Raw genomic sequence first — 17835 nt, forward strand, 5'->3', positions numbered from 1 at the left:
AATACCATTGTGTGGCCGGGCGCGGTGGCTCAAGCCTGTAATCCCAGCACTTTGGGAGGCCGAGACGGGCGGATCACGAGGTCAGGAGATCGAGACCATCCTGGCTAACACGGTGAAACCCCGTCTCTAATAAAAAATACAAAAAAAAAACCTAGCCGGGCGAGGTGGCCGGTGCCTGTAGTCCCAGCTACTCGGGAGGCTGAGGCAGGAGAATGGCGTGAACCCGGGAGGCGGAGCTTGCAGTGAGCCGAGATCTGGCCATTGCACTCCAGCCTGGGTGACACAGCAAGACTCCGTCTCAAAAAAAAAAAAAAAAAAGAAATACCATTGTGTTACAATTACCTACAGTACCGAGTATAGTAACATGCTGTACAGGCTTGTAGCCTAGGAGTAATAGGCTGTACCATATAGCCTTGGTACATAGTAGGCTATGTCATCTAGGTCTGTGTAAGTATACTATTATGCTTGCATAACAACAACATCCCCTAAGGATACATTTCTCAGAATGTATTCCCCTAATTAATCAATACATGATTATACATAGATAATAATTTCTAAAGGGAGGTAGAATGGGTAACAGTGCATACCTGCTGGGCACCGTGGCTCACGTCTGTAATTCAAACACTTTGACAGGCCAAGGCAGGAGGATGGCTTGAGTCCAGGAGTTTGAAACCAGTCAGGGCAAGATAGGGAGACCCCATCTCTACCAATAATAATAATAATAATAATAATAATAAATTAGCTAGTCATGGTGCCGCATGCCTGTGGTCCCAGCTACTTAGGAGGCCGAGGTGGGGAATCGCTTGAGGTCCCAGGAGGAGGTCGAGGCTGCAGTGAGCCATGATGGCGTCACAGCACTCCAGCCTGGGCGAGAGAAATCTTGTCTCAAAAACAAACAAACAAACAGAAACCAGTACATACCTATGCATTGTGTTAGGTGTGGGGGTCAAAGGTGAACCAGCGCTTGCTCTGACTTCAAGGTGTTTATAATTAACTACAAAAGGGGACTAAGTTATTATGAAGAAGGGAGTTCATAAGCACAATAGCGGACGAATGTCAAGAGTGCTCTGCAAATGTAAAATGCTAGGGTTGGGGAGGTTGTTCCAGAATGGGCCTTTAGATTCCAACACCTCTTTCCACACCATTAGAAATAACAGAAAAAGAAAACAGTCCTTGAGAGGTTCAAGAATGGAGGACACAAATTCCCGGTGGCCACGCGAGCCGGATGACCTTGGACAAGTTACACAGCCCTTAGCCTTAACCTCCTACCCTGGAAAATGAGGACTACAATGTCTACTCTTCTATCGCGCAGATTAAGCAGGTAAAGTAATGGGCAAAGCATCTACTTTTGTGCAAGGGCTCAATCAACCTTACTTATGACTAGCACTAGTTTGCAACCTCTCCGAGAGACGGAAAAGGGAAATTCTGTGTAGAGTTACTTTAAGGGTCCTACTTAAGGGCCCTGCCAAACCGTCCATAGTTTCCACAAGGAACACTCTGCAGTCTCAGATTTGCGCTCCTTGCCTGAACCAAAGACCAGCAAAATTGAGGTTTTTCTTGTGTAAACGGTGCCCTGGTCTTTTCTCTGTAGGTAGGGAAGCGGAGCTGCCGCAGAAGCTCCGGTTGTAAAGACGGGAAGCGGAGCACTGGATCTCTGTGGGGTCCCAGGTGCCCAGACTCCAGCAGAAGCCACCCCCGCGGGGGAGCGGAGGCGGGGAAGTGGGCGCCGAGGGGCGTGGGGCAACGGCGTCGGCTGTCAGTGCCAGCAGAGCCGGGGCGGGCACACCTACTCATCGCCCAATCCCCGGCCGTAGCCGCGGCCTTATGAATAAGCAACAAAGCGAAGCGCCCTCCCCCTAGCGTCCCAGACAGCAAGGGAGTCGCCGCCGCCGCCGCCGCCGCAAGGCCCGCCGCGGGGATGCCGAGCGCCCGCGCCGCCGCTGCGTCTGTCCTCCGCGCGCTGCACGGCTGAAGGCGCACAGGTGAGGACGGGCCCGGTTCCGGCCACTTGGGCGGCCGCGGCTGCAGATGTGGCGCCGGGGCAGGGACGGAACCGGAGCCTCAGTGACGTGGGGTCGTCCCGGGAGCGTGCAGTCCCGGGAGCGTTGCAGCCCTGGGTGCGCCAGGCGTGCGCCCCGAGCCTCCTCCGGAGCGCGGTGCCCAGGTGCGGGGTGCGCGGGGGCAGCTCCGGGCGCGCTGGGCGCGGCGCGCAGGCCTCGGAGGACTCACGGCACTCCTTGCTCCAGCCCAGCCTCCTAGCTCCGCACCAGCGAGCCGGCCTTTGTGCTGGCGGAGCTTGCAGGGCTGGCTGCTTTTGTGTGGGCTTTTCTTTCTCCCTCCGCTCGCAATCCCGTAGCAGTGAGAGAGAAGTTCCCGAAAACAACGGTTTACTCCTTTCAAACCGTCGATCGCAGTGTCCCCAATGCCACTCAGAGCCCAGCAATCGAGGAGCGAATCGGGGCTGCCGTCGCCACCGAAATGTGTCCTGCCACTTTGCAGAAAACAAACAGTTGAGTGTTTAGCGCAGAGATGTCGAGCCTCCTTGCTCAGCCGCTGACCCGTCCCCCAGGACGCGGCTGGAGGACGCTCCTTGGAAAGGTCACTTAATTAGAAAGAGGGCCTGCGGGTTAGACCTGGGGGAGGCGAGGCTCTGCTTGAGACTCCGGAATAGTTGGGAGGTGCTGCCGGAGGTGCCCAAATGTCTCATGTGCCTCGTGGTCACTGACAGAATCTGACCTGTGTAGATTCCAAACATGTAGAACCTTGGCTGGCGAGGAAGCAAGCAGGAGCGAACAAAACAGGACCCTTAAGAGTTTGGGTTCTCAAAGATGAGAAATCCTTGACATTCCCAGATGATCCCGAGGATCCGCCTAGCACTTGGCATCCAATTTCAGTGCAGAACTGATGTGGAAGAGAGGAGAGATGGCTGCTTTAAAGTGTCTGCCTTCTTTCTTTGCAAGTTTTAGTTTGCAGCTTGAGGGGGAGTGTGGAGTGGTTTGCAAAACCATCCCTAGAGTTCTGAAGGATCTCTTCTCCAAAGAACAAAAATTCTTGAGTGGTCAGAATTCACATGCCTGCTCTTTCTTTTGGTTTATTTCCTTGGTGACAAGTGATGCTGTTGGGCTCCAAGGAGTCTCCTTTAAGCCAAGCATGTACAGTCATTGACTTTGGCACACATGCCAGTGGAACCCCACAGTAGCATCTATTGAAACACACAACCGGGTAAGGTTTCACAGTATCAGAACATTGCTTCTTTTACACACACAGATTTAAAGGTACTCTGACTTGCTGTTATAAATAAAGTGGTATTTTTTGTATTTGTCATAATAATGAACCAAGCACTTGTGCAGCAGACAGATTTGATATTGGTTGAGTTTATTCATTAAAATTCCCAAGGCTCACCAAGTATAAGGTAGCTACAGCAACGGAGCCAATTAGAGAGATGTGAATTTGTCTTTGTTTTCATGGGAGGTTTCTTACTATATATTCTGGAGTTTCCAGATCTTTACAATATTATAATTTGATATTACAGAAATGGTTTGATGCTAAATATAAGTATAGAATCAAAATGAGGAAAATGGGTTTATCTGTTATGGAAAACGTCCACTCTCCAACTAAAGGTGTCCTTTGCCCTTTATTCTGTAGCTGTTTGTCTGAAAAGTTGTGTATGGAATTGTATTTTTGTTAATTGAACTTATAAAAATTCTCACATAGGGAAGCTGTCTATTCAGAGGGAACCTGGTTTTAATTTTTGTAAAATGAAAACTCATTCCCTAATCAAGATGTGAGGTCAATCTTATTTTTCCATATTGTGTTTACTTGGTGATTATAAGAAAAGTATCTGAAGCTAGTTTCAGCTTCCCTTTAAATGTCAACTACTTAGAGATCTAGTCAAGCAAATGGCTACATTTGTGTACCACAAAAAACAAAAATGAAGTGTCCAGTTGGGTCACTGAAATAAACTGTCTTATGGATGGAGAAGAGCTTGTTGATCAAGATTGATCAGGATAGGATTCTGCAGACAGCAGAAGCCTCTCAGGTCACATTGTCTACGTGAAAACTGAAAGGGGAAGCTCCATGGAAATACCTTGGTGAAAAAAATGCTGCTCCATTTGTGGCTGATGTTATGGATGCTTCAGATTGCTCACATTTCTGTAGTTTGATGGGAATGCATGTCAGTAGCATGCTGGTATGTCTTATGTTGCATGATACTGTACTTTTTTTCAAATGGCTTTTATGTCTATTATCACTTGTGTGTGTTCTCCACCCTTCAAAAAAATATAACAAGCATTGTTATTTCTACTTTACAACAAGAAAACTGAGTTTCAGTGATTCGCCTAAGGTAGAACTGGAACTCGAAGAAACCTATTTTTAAATCTTCAAGTCCATCTCCTTTTACCAGGGATGAGATGATATGCTAGGGGTAATAAGCACGGATATCTTCATTTGTCTACATCACTAATTTGTAGAGACTAAAGCTTTTGGGCTCAGTATGTAGGACTTAGGTATGGTCTTCAGGGATGGTAAATTGCTTTGCTGGTATTTAGTTTTCAGAGTAGCTATTTTGACCCCAGCCTACTTACCCTCTTTACTGCCAGCTCTGGGGCTGCTTTCCTCCTGGGGGACCATGCTTTTCTTTGTGGTTACTTACTCCTTCTCCTTCCATTGTGATGGAACATGCTGCTGAAAGGATCGTCTGTTATTCAGCTATGTAATTTATGGTGAAGGATAGCTGCAGCCCAGATCCTGAAGCCAATATAACACACCAGTGATGATTGTCAGTAGCACAGTGAATCAGAAATGTGGTACCTTAATGCCATGTGCCACAGCTGGGTTAATAGGGTGAAAGTCTTTATAAGCTCAGCTTTAAATAAATACAGTAGTATTGGCAATAAGATAGTATTGGCAGTAAGAACCTTAAGGATTTAAAAAAAGAAAAAGTAAGACAATGATAAATTAGTCATTGAGGAAGGGTCATGAAAAGAATAAAATGGAAAGATTGTTAAGACACAAAGACACAAAATGGAAAGATTATTAAGACACAAGGATTATTAAGACACTTTCCCCCTCATCAGAGAGTCACTAATTGTATTTCAAAAGGTGAGATGGTATTTCAATCATGTTGACCTGAAGCTGTAAGACTTGTTACCTGTAACTGTTGGTCTGTTGTGTGTGTGTGTATATGAAATAAACTCTGAAACGTTAAAATATAGCAGCAATGAGAACATATAAGTTATTGTTAGAGTGGCACATTAAATAAGTAGCCAAAATTGGCTAGGTATTGAATAAAACATACAATTAGACACAGACCATGAAATGTCATTAAAAAAATCTTACAGTACAAAATAAAGACTCTAAACATTCTTTTTCACATTCTTAAATGGTTATTTATATTCACATCATGCCAACAAATATTTATGGAATCTCTCCTCTTTGTGCCTACCCTTATTGCTAATTATGTGGCAAAAAAAGGAATGGTAAAGACTAGTGTTTGTGTGCAAAGAACACAATCTCATTTGAGGTGCTGAGACTTACATGACAATTCATGCTACAGGAGCTAGGAGAAGGGTGGGGAAAGAATGGGCCAGAATGGGATGTGACCTGGGAGGCCAGGGTTTGGATACCTGGGCAGGGAACCATGGGTCGTACAGTGTCATCCTCAAAACTTGGGAGCCTGAATGCTGAGCACAGTGGCTCATGCCTGTAATCCCAACACTTTGGGAGGCCAAGGTGGGTGGATCACGAAGCCAAGAGTTCGAGACCAGCCTGGCCAACAAGGTGAAACCCCATTTCTACTAAGAATACACAAATCAGTGGGGCATGGTGGTGGGTGCCTATAATCCTAGCTACTCGGGAGGCTGAGGCAGGAGAATTGCTTAAACCTGGGAAGTGGAGGTTTTTTTGAGCCAAGATCATGCCACTGCTCTCCAGTCTGGGCAACAGAGCAAGATTCCATCTCGAAAACAAAACAAAACACCAACTTAAGAGCCTGAGATGAGTATGGCACTTAAAAGTGCTATGTATGTGACTGATGATGGTGTTTATACTGGGCACCATGGTGTGGGGTTGCATTATTAGATATGGAACTTGGCAATTGTATATTTGGGGACATTATATGCTGTGTTTTGGGAAAGCAGAGAGTTGTGTGGCAAAGGTAGGGACCTTGAATTCTTGCAGAATCCAAAAGATCAAAAACAGACACTATTCCTTAGGCAAGTTACTTATCCTCTACTGGCCTGTTGTTTTCCTCATCTAAAAAGTGGGAATAACGACAGTATCTACCTTATTAGGTTGTTGTAAGGATTAAATAAGATAATTTCCATTGGGCACTTAGAATGCTTGGCACATAGCAGCTCCCAAGTGGTAGCTGTCTTTGATTGATTATTGCAATTTTTAGTCTTCAGAATAAACTGGCTGGGTGTGGTGGCTCACACCTATAATCCCAGCAATTTGGGAAACTGAGGCAGGCGAATCATGAGGTCAAGGGATTGAGACCATCCCGGCCAACATGGTGAAACCCCATCTCTACTAAAAATACAAAAATTAGCTGGGAGTGGTGGCGCGCACTTGTGATCCCAGCTACTTGGGAGGCTGAGGCAGGAGAATCGCTTGAACCTGGGAAGCGGAGGTTGCTGTGAGCTGACATCTTGCCACTGCACTCCAGCCTGGTGACAGAGTGAGACTTTGTCTCAAAAAAAATAAAATCTGGATTATATAAAATAGATTGGAGAGGAGAGAGCCTAGACAAGGTCATCGATTAAGAGGCATTTAAAATACTAACAATCCAATGAGGTGATCAGAAGTTACAATTCCAAAAGAGGTTATGAGAGGAGGATCCACAGCAGTTGTGAATCTAGAATGTAAAGGAGAGAAGAGTTCAAGGTGGCCACCAAAGTTCAGATGAAGATGGTTATGTTTGAAGTGTCATCAAAGTAACTTACACTTGACAATGAAAAGCCAAGATGAGGTAGCTTTCTTCACCTACCCCACAGTAGCTCTCTGTAGTTTTTGTGTGTATCATAAGAAAAGGAAAATATAAAGCAAACTGTCACCAGTTTATTGGCAAACTCTACAGTCCTCCTTTGTCTTGAGTACTCTTGGGGCAATGCTCATTGTGCCTTAATATTATATGTGAAACTCAGTTTACGCTGGAAATAGTAGCTTCATCACTGGTGAGAATGATTTAACATATTGGTTTCCCTTTTGTGTTTTCATTTTGGTAACGTACTGAAATAGCAGTATTCATTTTAGTTGGAAAAAATATTGACCCAGTGCTTACAAAATCTGATTAACCAGATGGCCAAGGCTGGTATTTTTTTATGTTGCCTTTCATTTGTCTTTGAAACTTGAATATGCCTAGACTTGACAGAGAAACAGATTCTGGACTGTAGCTATGTTAAGATTGTCAAAGATAATGCCTGACAGAACAGCTTATCTTGCTCACTGGTGGCAGAAATGCGTAAATTGTTCAGAAGAATGCCAAGCTATTAGGATAGATACCTTGATAGCAAATGATCGACAAAGTGCTACTGACCTGCTCTGAAGGAGATGCTTTTCAAGCTATTCAAAGCTGATACCCAACATCAGTTGGTAATTTGGTTAGAGCTTATTTATCTGAATTAATTTGCATCGAGAGAGACAGGGAAAAGAAAGCAGCATCCAAATACACAGTGGGAGGGAAAAGTAAGAGGAATGTTCTTTTTGTTTGTTTGTTAAATATTCTTATGATTGAGCTAATTGAAGATAATTAAGACACAGAATTCTAATATGCAATGGAATCTCTCCTCCTTCCACTTCTTCCAGCAAAGTGGGCTATAGACATTCATCTGTTTGTTCAGCCAATATTTACTGAGCATTTCTTCTGTGTCAGGCACGTTGCCAGGAAGGGGATACAGTATTGAGGAAGAAGGAAAAGGCTTAAAATATGGTTGCAGATGGTTATTTAGGTTTAGAAATATTGTCGAATTGACAACAGTCTTCTCTTATTTATTTTGAGCGTCATGTAACTCCCATTGTGGGACATCAGACTAATGGGAGTGACTACATGAACCTATACTGGGCTTTGAAAGATGGAGGAAATCCGGGAATTTGAAGGTCATCTATCGGTTTATCTGAGTTGCAGGCGTGTTCCCTGTTATTCTTCTTACAGGTTGTCTTTTTTCCTTTTAACGTACAAGCGTTGCTTTCAATAGTGGGGAGAGGGAACATATGGCCTCAATACACAGACATAGAGAAAGCTTGCATAAATACCTCTGAAAAGGGGGAAAAAGCAAAGGCTTGTGGTTCACCCCCACTCTTTCTGTTGTCACTGAATTTAGAAAGCAGGTGGCTGACAATCACAGAAGGAAAGTCTTTTGGAGCAATAGCAGAATTCCCTCCACACAAAAATCCTAAAACCCGAGATACAGGTGAAAATAAAACTTTGAAGGAAAATTATGTTTTGGAAAGGCAGTGGGGCTGTATTAAGTCTTTATTATCTATCCCTTCTTCCCTTGGTCTGATTTGTTTGTAAAATTTTTCTCTCAGTCCACACGACTCCATAACATACACATAACACATAAAGCATCTGCTCCATCATTTGAGCGCCTTTCCTACTTGATGGCAACATTACAGGAATATAGAAATATTTGTATTTTTATTTTATGTCATATAGGTGAGGTGTAAGAATAAAATCATGGATGAAGAAGGGATTTCAATGATTATTTTAATTCCTCATTTTGTCAAAGGAGAAACTGGGGCCACTTGCTCAGTATCATATAAGCAAGTTTTAACATCAATAAAGTTACGATTCAGGAATCATTTTTCTGATGCCAGCCCAAGGCCCTCTAAACTCTTATTACCATTCATGATGGCCTGGGGTTTTCAGATTTTTATTCAGAAGTATGGGGTCATGTGGGCCAAGGTTTTAGGCCACACGTTCAGTAAGATTTCACTGAATAGAAAAGGTGTTTGTTTAGGAAGGAGCAGCTACCTGAATGGATCAGAAATGAACCATAGCGTTCTATAGCTTTTATTGACTCTTCAAGCACGTAGATAGAATTTAGTAGGTGAATTTGTCTGAACAGAAACCCAAAGGTGTAATTTCATTGACTGTCAATACTCTTGTTTCACAGCTATCATATATATATATATATATATATATATATATATATTTTTTTTTTTTTTTTTTTTTTTTTTTTTTTTTGAGATGGAGTTTCCCTCTGTCACCCAGGCTGGAGTGCAGTGGCGCGATCTTGGCTCACTGCAAGCTCCACCACCCAGGTTCATGCCGTTCTCCTGCCTCAGCCTCCTGAAGAGCTGGGACTATAGGCGCCCACCACCACTCCCGGCTAATTTTTTTGTATTTTTAGTGGAGACAGGGTTTCACCATGTGAGCCAGAATGTTCTCAATCTCCTGGCCTCATGATCCGCCCGCCTTGGCCTCCCAAAGTGCTGGGATTACAGGTGTGAGCCACTGCGCCAGGCCTCATATGTTTTTGTTGTTGTTGTTGTTGTTGTTGTCTGTTTTTGAGACGGGCTTTTCTCTGTCGCCCAGAATGGAGTGCAGTGGTGTGATCATGGCTCACTGCAGTCTTGACTTTTCAGGCTCAAGTGATTCTCCCACTTCAACCTCCGAGTAGCTGGATCTACTGGCATGTGCCTGGCTAATTTTGTAGAGATGAGATTTTGCCCTGTTGCTCAGGTTGGTCTCAAACTCCTAGACTCAGATGATCCTCCTGCCTTGGCCTCCCAAAGCATTGGAACTACAGGTATGAGCCACCGCACCTGGCCCCTTCACTACGTTTTTGTTTTAAGGAAGGCAAATAGAGGCATCAAGCCAAATTCAGTGATCTGTTACCTGGCTATGAATTAGAGTACATCCTGGCTCATCTAAAGTACAGTGATAACTAATGTCCAGAATGTTGACATGCTGTGGCACATGCTGTTTCCTCTTTATCAAATATCTTTGCCATTTTCTCTTTTTAGAAAAGAACAATGCAGCCAGGTGTGGTGGCTCACGCCTGTAATCCCAGCACTTTGAGAGGCTGAGGTGGATGGATCGCTTGAGGTCAGGAGTTCGAGACTAGCCTGGCCAAATGGTGAAACCCTGTCTCTACTAAAAATACAAAAATTAGCTGGGTGTGATGGCGGGCACCTGTAATCCCAGCTACTTAGGAAGTTGAGGCAGGAGAATCACTTGAACCCAGAAGGTGGAGGGAGCAGTGAGCTGAGGTCGTACCACCGCACTCTAACCTGGGTGACAGAGCAAGACTCTTGTCTCAAAAAAAAAAAAAAAAAGATGGGCACAGTGGCTCATGCCTGTAATCCTAGCACATTGGGAGATTGAGGCAGGTGGATCACTTGGGGTCAGAAGTTCGAGACCAGCCTGGCCAACATGGTGAAACCCCATCTCTATTAAAAATACAAAAATTAGCTGGGTATGGTAGTGGGCACCTGTAATCCCAGCTACTTGGGAGGCTGCAGCAGGAGAATCACTTGAACCTGGGTGACGGAGGTTGCAGTGAGCTGAGATGGCATCAGTGCACTCCAGCCTGGGCAACAGAGTGAGACCCCATCTCAAAAACAAACATACAAACAAACAAAAACAATGCTAGCTAACAGTATGTAATTTAATATTCAGATATGTTTGTTTCAAACCCCCATTTGCATATGGGGAAACTTAGCATCCCTCTCATTATCATTGCAGATTCTTTGGGGACTTAACGTTTCTTTTAGTCATCTCTGGCTTCCGTTTTCTTCTGCTAAATTTGTAATCCCTGATATGCTGTTTCTTTTCTGCACATGACACTATTATACTCATGATGCCATTCCATTCCTGTATTTCCCTGAAGCATCGTGGACTCAAGATTTCTGTGTAACAAATTACCCCATAGCTTAGTGGCTTGAAATAACAATAATTATTTGTTATTTTGTACCAGTTCTATGCATCACAAATTTGGAAGTAACTTAGCTGCGTGGTTCTGGCACAAAGTCTTTCAAGAAGGTGTAGTCAAGATGTCAGCCAGGGGTGCAGTCATCCGAAGGGCTGACTGGGGCTGCTGGACCAATTTCCAAGATGGTACACTCATATGGTGGTGGTAGTTGGCAGGAAGCCTTGGCTCTAAATCCATGGATTCCTTTTTTTCTCACGTAGAAAAAGTCAGTCTTCTTGTGCTGTGTGGTGGTGCGTGCCTGTGGTCCTACTTACTTAGGAGCTTGATGCAGGAGGATTGCTAGAGCCCAGGAGTTCAAGTCCAGCCTGGGGAAAGAAAAAAAGAGAAGGAAGGGAAGGGGAGGGGAGCTCACACCTGTAATTTCAGCACTGTGGGAGGCTGAGGCAGTTGGATCGCTTGAGGTCAGGAGTTTAAGACTAGTCTGGCCAACATGGTGAAACCCCATCTCTAATAAAAATACAAAAATTAGCTGGCCATGGTGGTGCATGCCTGTAGTCCCAGCTACTCGGGAGGCTGAGGCACAAGAACTCAGGAGCTGGAGGTTGCAGTGAGCTGACTCGCACTGCATTCCAGCCTGGGTGACAGAGTGAAAGTCCGTCTCAAACAAACAAACAAAAAAAGAAACAAAAAAAAGAGGAAGGAAAGAAAATTCAGCCTTCTTTTTGTCTTCAGCTGTGTAGATCATGTCCTGAGGACTTTACCTTTCTTCCTTCTTGAAAGGACCTACAAGACTAAATGAGATAACACGTGGAAGCTTTGAAAACTCCTTAAGGGAAGAAGGCCCTATGATAATAAATTTATAAATTTCACACGTGCACATCATTTGCTTAACTTAGATCATTGAATGATTAGACATGAAAGAGAAAAAAATGTAAACTTTATAAAGTTGAGGTTTTTATTTTAGAATTTTAGTTTCAAGGTTTAATTTTCTAGAAAACTTGCAACATCTCTGAGAAATTTCTGATGATGGGAAGAGAAAAGGTCCTACTCAGCAAAATAGATTAAAAAAAAAACTGAAACCCTTAAATTTGGGGGGAAATTAACAATTTTAATATAGTTTTAGTTGTAATGAGAATGTGAGTAGTTTATTTTAAATACTACAATACATTTTTTTATCTTATAATAATGGATATTCAGTAAAGATTGCTAATTTTAAAATATATTTTTTTTCTGAAACTATTAACCTTGCTTAAACTCTTAAACCTTTTCTAATCCTTCAATTTTGAAACATGTTTTGCCTGTAATTTGTATAGTTGTTGCAGAGAATAACAAATGATTTAAGCATTTAAAAATACATATTTTCTTTCTTTCTTTTTTTCTTTTTTCTGCTTTAGTCAACGAAAGGGACACTTTATTGTGGCTCCAAGGCCATGGGTCCTGGGCAGAAGGCTGCTGCCCTTCGAGGAAGGAAGAACCTTATTTGACCTTCTTCTTGGGGTACAGGTTGTTGCTGTGGCCAATTTCTTCTTGCGGCAGTTGATAGCACGGGGGTGCAGGTAAGCATAGCCCTTGCAGCAGATCATCTTGTCGCAGTTGTATTTCTGGGTGAGCTGGCAGAGGAAAGGCTTAATAATGCCACCTTGCAGGCACAGCACCAGGTTTAGGGTGGACTCTTTCTGGATGTTGTAGCCTGAGAGAGTGCGGCCATCCTCCAGCTGTTTCCCAGCAAGTATCAGACGCTGCTGGTCAGGTGGGATATCCCTCCTTGTCTTGAATTTTGGCTTTGACATTCTAAATGGTGTCACTGGGCTCAATCTCAAGGGTGATGGTCTTGCCCGTGAGGGTCTTCACAAAGATCTGCATCTCTGCTTCTGCTGCTCGGCTGCCTCGCTGAAGAAAAAGAGCTAAAAGACACATTTTCATTGAAAACTATTTACTTACTTTGAAAAACTCTTAAAAGTAACTGGTATTCAGCATTTAATGCTGATATTTAGTGTTTTCAAACATACTTTTCTTAGTCCATTTGGGCTGCTATAACAAAGTATAATAAACAGGATGTTTGTAAACAACAGAAGTTTATTGCTCACAGTTCTGGAGACTGGGAAGTCCAAGGTCAAGGTGTCAGTAGATTTGGTGTCTGGGTAGGGCCCACTTTCTGGTTCACAGAAGGCACCTTTTCGCTGTGTCCTACATGGTGGAAGGGGCCAGGGAGCTCTTGGGGTGTCTCTTTATTTTATTTTATTATTTCGAGATGGAGTTTCCCTCTTGTCGCCCAGGCTGGACTGTGATGGCACGATCTCAGTCCATTGCAACCTCTGCCTCCTGGGTTCAAGTGATTCGCCTTCCTCAGCCTCCCAAGTAGCTGGGATTACAGATGCCTGCCACCATGCCCAGCTAATTTTTTTGTATTTTTAGTCAAGACGGGGTTTCACCATGTTGGCCAGGCTGGTCTTGAACTCCTGACCTCAGGTGATCTGACTGCCTCTGTCTCCCAAAGTGCTGGGATTACAGGCGTGAGCCACCTCGCCTGGCCCTCTTTTATTTATTTATTTATTTATTTTTGAGATGGAGTCTCCTGTCCAGGCTGGAGTGCAGTGGCATGATCTTAGCTCATTGCAACCTCCACCTCCCAGGTTTAGGCAATTCTCCTGCCTCAGCCTCCCGAGCAGCTGGGATTACAGGTTTGCGCCACCATGCCTGGCTAATTTTTGTATTTTTTTTAGAGATGGGGTTTCACCATGTTGGCCAGGCTGGTCTCAAACTCCTGACCTCAAGTGATCTGCTGGTCTCGGCCTCCTAAAATGCTGGGATTACTGGCGTGAGCCACCACGCCTGGCCTGGGGTCTCTCTCTTTTTTTTTTTTTTTTTTTTTTTTTGAGACAGGGTTTTGCTCTTGTTGCATAGTCTATAGTGCAATGGCATGATCTCAGCTCACTGTAATCTCCCCCTTCCAGGTTCAAACGATTCTCGCGCCACAGCCTCCTGAGTAGCTGAGATTACAGATGCCTGCTACCACTCCCAGCTAATTTTTGTATTTTTAGTAGAGACGGGATTTCACCATGTTGGCCAGGCTGGTCTCTAACTCCTGACCTCAGGTGATGCACTCACATTGGCCTCCCGAAGTGCTGGGATTACAGGTGTGAGCCACCGTGCCTGGCCCTGGGGTCTCTTTTATAAGGGCACAAATTCCATTCATGAGGGTTCTGCCCTCATGAAGTCATCACTTCTCAAAGGCCTCACTTCCTAATACCACCATGTTGCTGATTAGGTTTCAACACATGAATTCTGGGGGCCACAAACATTCAGAATGTGGCAACACTTAAAAAGTTATTTGAATGAATGTGTAAGACTTACTTTTTATTTCTTTGACATGTTGTTATTTCTATATCATTTGACTACATGGTTAATAGAGGAATTTGGAGAGAATATTGCAAATGTGACTTCAAGGGTAATTTATTTCAAGTAGGTATTTAAGAAACAATGAACTTAATACTTGAACTATGTGTACCTTTTTCTAGGGAACCTCAAGTTAAATCAGCAAAATTCAGCAGGGAAAAATGAACTGGGTTAGCCATGTCTCAAAGGTACAAAGAAATAGAACAGTCCTCTCCTACCTACCATCTCTGTGTGTTATAAAGTCAAGGAGATTATTTTACTTACGGTTTAATTTAAAGAGACTTATTTACAACACGTATTTATATGACAGTTTGATATGCTTTATTTTTCTGCAGGATTCAATTACTGGACTTGTCAACTCTGCCAGTGTATGTGCCATTTCTCTTCCACTATGAGTGGACCGATTGTATTGCACATTTGTCTGGCTTTCTGTAGCCTTCTACTTTTCAACGTTGCCACACAATGTCTGGCCTTCCCCAAAATAGAAAGGAGGGAGATAGCACATGTTCATGCGGAAAAAGGGCAGTCTGATAAGATGAACACCGATGACCTAGAAAATAGCTCCATTACCTCAAAGCAGACTCCCCAACTGGTGGTCTCTGAAGATCCAATGATGGTGTCAGCAGGACCATCGGCAACATCATTAAATAAAGCATTCTCTATTAACAAAGAAACCCAGCCTGGACGAACTGGGCTCATGCAGACTGAACACCCTGGTGTTTCCACTGCTACTGAGTCAGCTGTCCCAGCAGTTGAAGAAGTATTTGGTTCCAGCCAACCAGAGAGAATATCTCCTGAAAGTGGACTTTCCAAGGCCATGTTAACCATTGCTATCACTGCGACTGCTTCTCTGACTATTGATGGAAAGGAGGAACTCCTTACAAGCACTAACTTTCAGCCCATTGTAGAAGAGATCACAGAAACCACAAAAGGTTTTCTGAAGTATATGGATAACCAATCACTTGCAACTGAAAGTCAGGAAGGGGCTGGTTTGGGACATTCACCTTCATCCTATGTGAATACTAAGGAAATGCTAACCACCAATCTGAGGACTGAGAAATTTGAAGCAGACACAGACCACAGGACAACTTATTTTCCTAGTGCTGAGTCCACAGCAGGCACTGAGCCTGGAAGCCTCACACCTGATAAGGAGAAGCCTTCGCAGATGACAGCTGATAACACCCAGGCTGCTGCTACCAAGCAACCACTCGCAACTTCCGAGTACACCCTGAGTGTTGAGCGAGAAACTGACAGTCTGCTGGGAGCCCCAGAAGTCACAGTGAGTGTCAGCACAGCTGTTCCAGCTGTCTCTGCCTCAAGTGATGAGTGGGATGACACCAAATTAGAGAGTGTAAGCCGGATAAGGACCCCCAAGCTTGGAGACAATGAAGAGACTCAGGTGAGAACGGAGATGTCTCAGACAGCACAAGTAAACCATGAGGGTATGGAAGGGGGCCAGCCTTGGACAGAGGCTGCAGAGGTGGCTCTGGAGCTGCCTGAAGGAGAAACACACACGGGCACAGCCCTGCTAATAGTGCATGGGAATGAGAGATCACCTGCTTTCACCGATCAAATTTCCTTTACCCCCACAAGTCTAATGGAAGACATGAAAGTTTCCATTGTGAACTTGCTCCAAAGTACGGGAGACTTCACGGAATCTACCAAGGAAAACAATGCCCTGTTTTTCTTAGAGACCACTGTTTCTGTCTCAGAATATGAGTCTGAGGCAGACCAACTGTTGGGAAATACAATGAAAGGTAAAAGAAAGAAAAAGAAAAACAAGCTTTGGTTTAATTTAGAAACTTTCAATTTTTTTTTTTAATGGCAATTTAGAAATAGATTGAAGTTTTAATGAAAAGCAGGCCAGGTGCAGTGGCTCATGCCTATAATCCCAGCATTTTGGGAGGCCGAGGTGGGAGAATTGATTGAGCCCAGGAGTTTGAGACCAGGCTGGGTGATATAGTGAGACCCCTTCTCTGAAAAGGAATAAAAAAATGAAATTTGAAAAATGAAGAAAAGCAGAAGCATACAAATACATCATCTATTTTATATAAAAATTACACCCAATTCCTGTCACCCCAGCACTTTGGGAGGCCAAGGCAGGCAGCTAGCTCACTTGAGGTCAGGCGTTCGAGACCAGCCTCGCCAACATGGTGAAACCCCATCTCTACTAAAATACAAAAATTAGCTGGGCGTGATGGCAGGTGCCTGTAATCCCAGCTACTCGGGAGGCTGAGGCAGGAGAATTGCTTGAACCTGGGAGACAGAGGTTGCAGTGAGCCAAGAGTGTGCCACTGCACTCCAGCCTGGGCGACAAGAGCGAAACTTCCTCTCAAAAAAGAAAAAGAAAAAAAAATTACACCCAAATATAAATCCTGCCTATAGACCAGTGTTCTTTAATGGGAGATAGTTTTGTTTTGCTTTACCCTTCCCCCAGGGGACATTTAGCAATGTTTGGAGACATTTTTCATTGTTAGAACTGAGGGGTGCTAAGATATTGCTAAATATCTTAGACTACGTAGGACAGCCCCTCATAACAAAGAATTATCCCAGCCAACATGTTAATAGCTCTGAGGCTGAGAAACCCTGATACTATTATTTTTATTTTAGACTAATATTTTTCAAACATTTTACTATGAAAATGTATACATATACAAGAAAATATGAAAGAATTAGCTATATTTTTAAACTGTAATAAACAATCTTGGATACTTACATACACATTGTAAAATACGCTCACATCCCTTATATTTGTTACAAAAAAAGTTTATGTAAGTACTGTAGTTATCTCGTGGTATTAACTATATGAATTTTCTAATTTTGTTTTCCTAAAACGAGAACATTTAGAAATAAGGAAGGGTAGGTAGGGTGGAAGATAAATCATCTGCTTGCTTGGTTCTGCATTTTCTACTTTCTTTTGGCCTTTGCATCTGTGAATATTATAAGCTGGAAAGCCTTCTATTTGTTGTTGACGGATAATGGTTTTCTTTTATTATGGGTAGTTGGACAGATAACAACATTGGAAAGGAAAAGCTTAGTGTAATGTTTACATGCTCATTTCAATTTGTTTTGGAACATGTACAACTGTTACTTCAGCCAATGAGCCCAATTAATGGAAAATATCAAATCAGTAATATGTTTTATAAGGTGTTGAGATTGCATTAAAATGGTGAAAGATCACCTGATAAATGACAAAAGAAAGATTGAATTTTACATGTCTAATTCATTTTTATTTAAAGACTGAAAGACCTAGTATGCTGTTAAGTTTTCATAGAAGCTTCCATAAAATGTCTTGTAGGTTGGTTTTTACATGGAGTTGGGTTCACATGGCCATGAAGACCTTAGATATGACTGAGCAACAAGTTTACTTCAGTTCTTCATAGAACTTTTATTTTTGGAGCATTAAGTCATATAGCCCCAGACTGTTCACTGCACAATTGAATCCATGTTTCTTATGTACTAAACTTGTATTGGCTTCTATTAATACAGCCTAGCAAGTAAAATGGAATTGGTAATTTCCTGATTATTTTGATTTTTGAATATGGTTCTTAGTCATAATTGCCTC

The 17835-nt window shown here is 43.2% G+C and overlaps 1 protein-coding gene and 1 pseudogene across 2 annotated transcripts in view; one reads left to right on the forward strand and one right to left on the reverse strand.

The window, feature by feature from the left end:
- Positions 1–1848: 1848 nt before the first annotated feature.
- Positions 1849–17835, forward strand: part of ARMH4 (armadillo like helical domain containing 4) — a 158984-nt gene continuing 142997 nt past the window's right edge. For both annotated transcript variants that reach the window (XM_071100109.1, XM_071100110.1), the window contains exons 1-3: positions 1849–1982; positions 12269–12430; positions 14606–16027. In XM_071100109.1, the coding sequence (XP_070956210.1) occupies positions 14641–16027 (1387 nt within the window). In that variant the 5' untranslated portion in view covers positions 1849–1982; positions 12269–12430; positions 14606–14640. The remainder of the gene's footprint in view (positions 1983–12268; positions 12431–14605; positions 16028–17835) is intronic.
- LOC105496890 (ubiquitin-ribosomal protein eL40 fusion protein-like) lies at positions 12351–12770 on the reverse strand (annotated as a pseudogene).

This window comes from Macaca nemestrina, chromosome 7 (assembly GCF_043159975.1).
Source record: "Macaca nemestrina isolate mMacNem1 chromosome 7, mMacNem.hap1, whole genome shotgun sequence".
Lineage (NCBI taxonomy): Eukaryota > Metazoa > Chordata > Mammalia > Primates > Cercopithecidae > Macaca > Macaca nemestrina.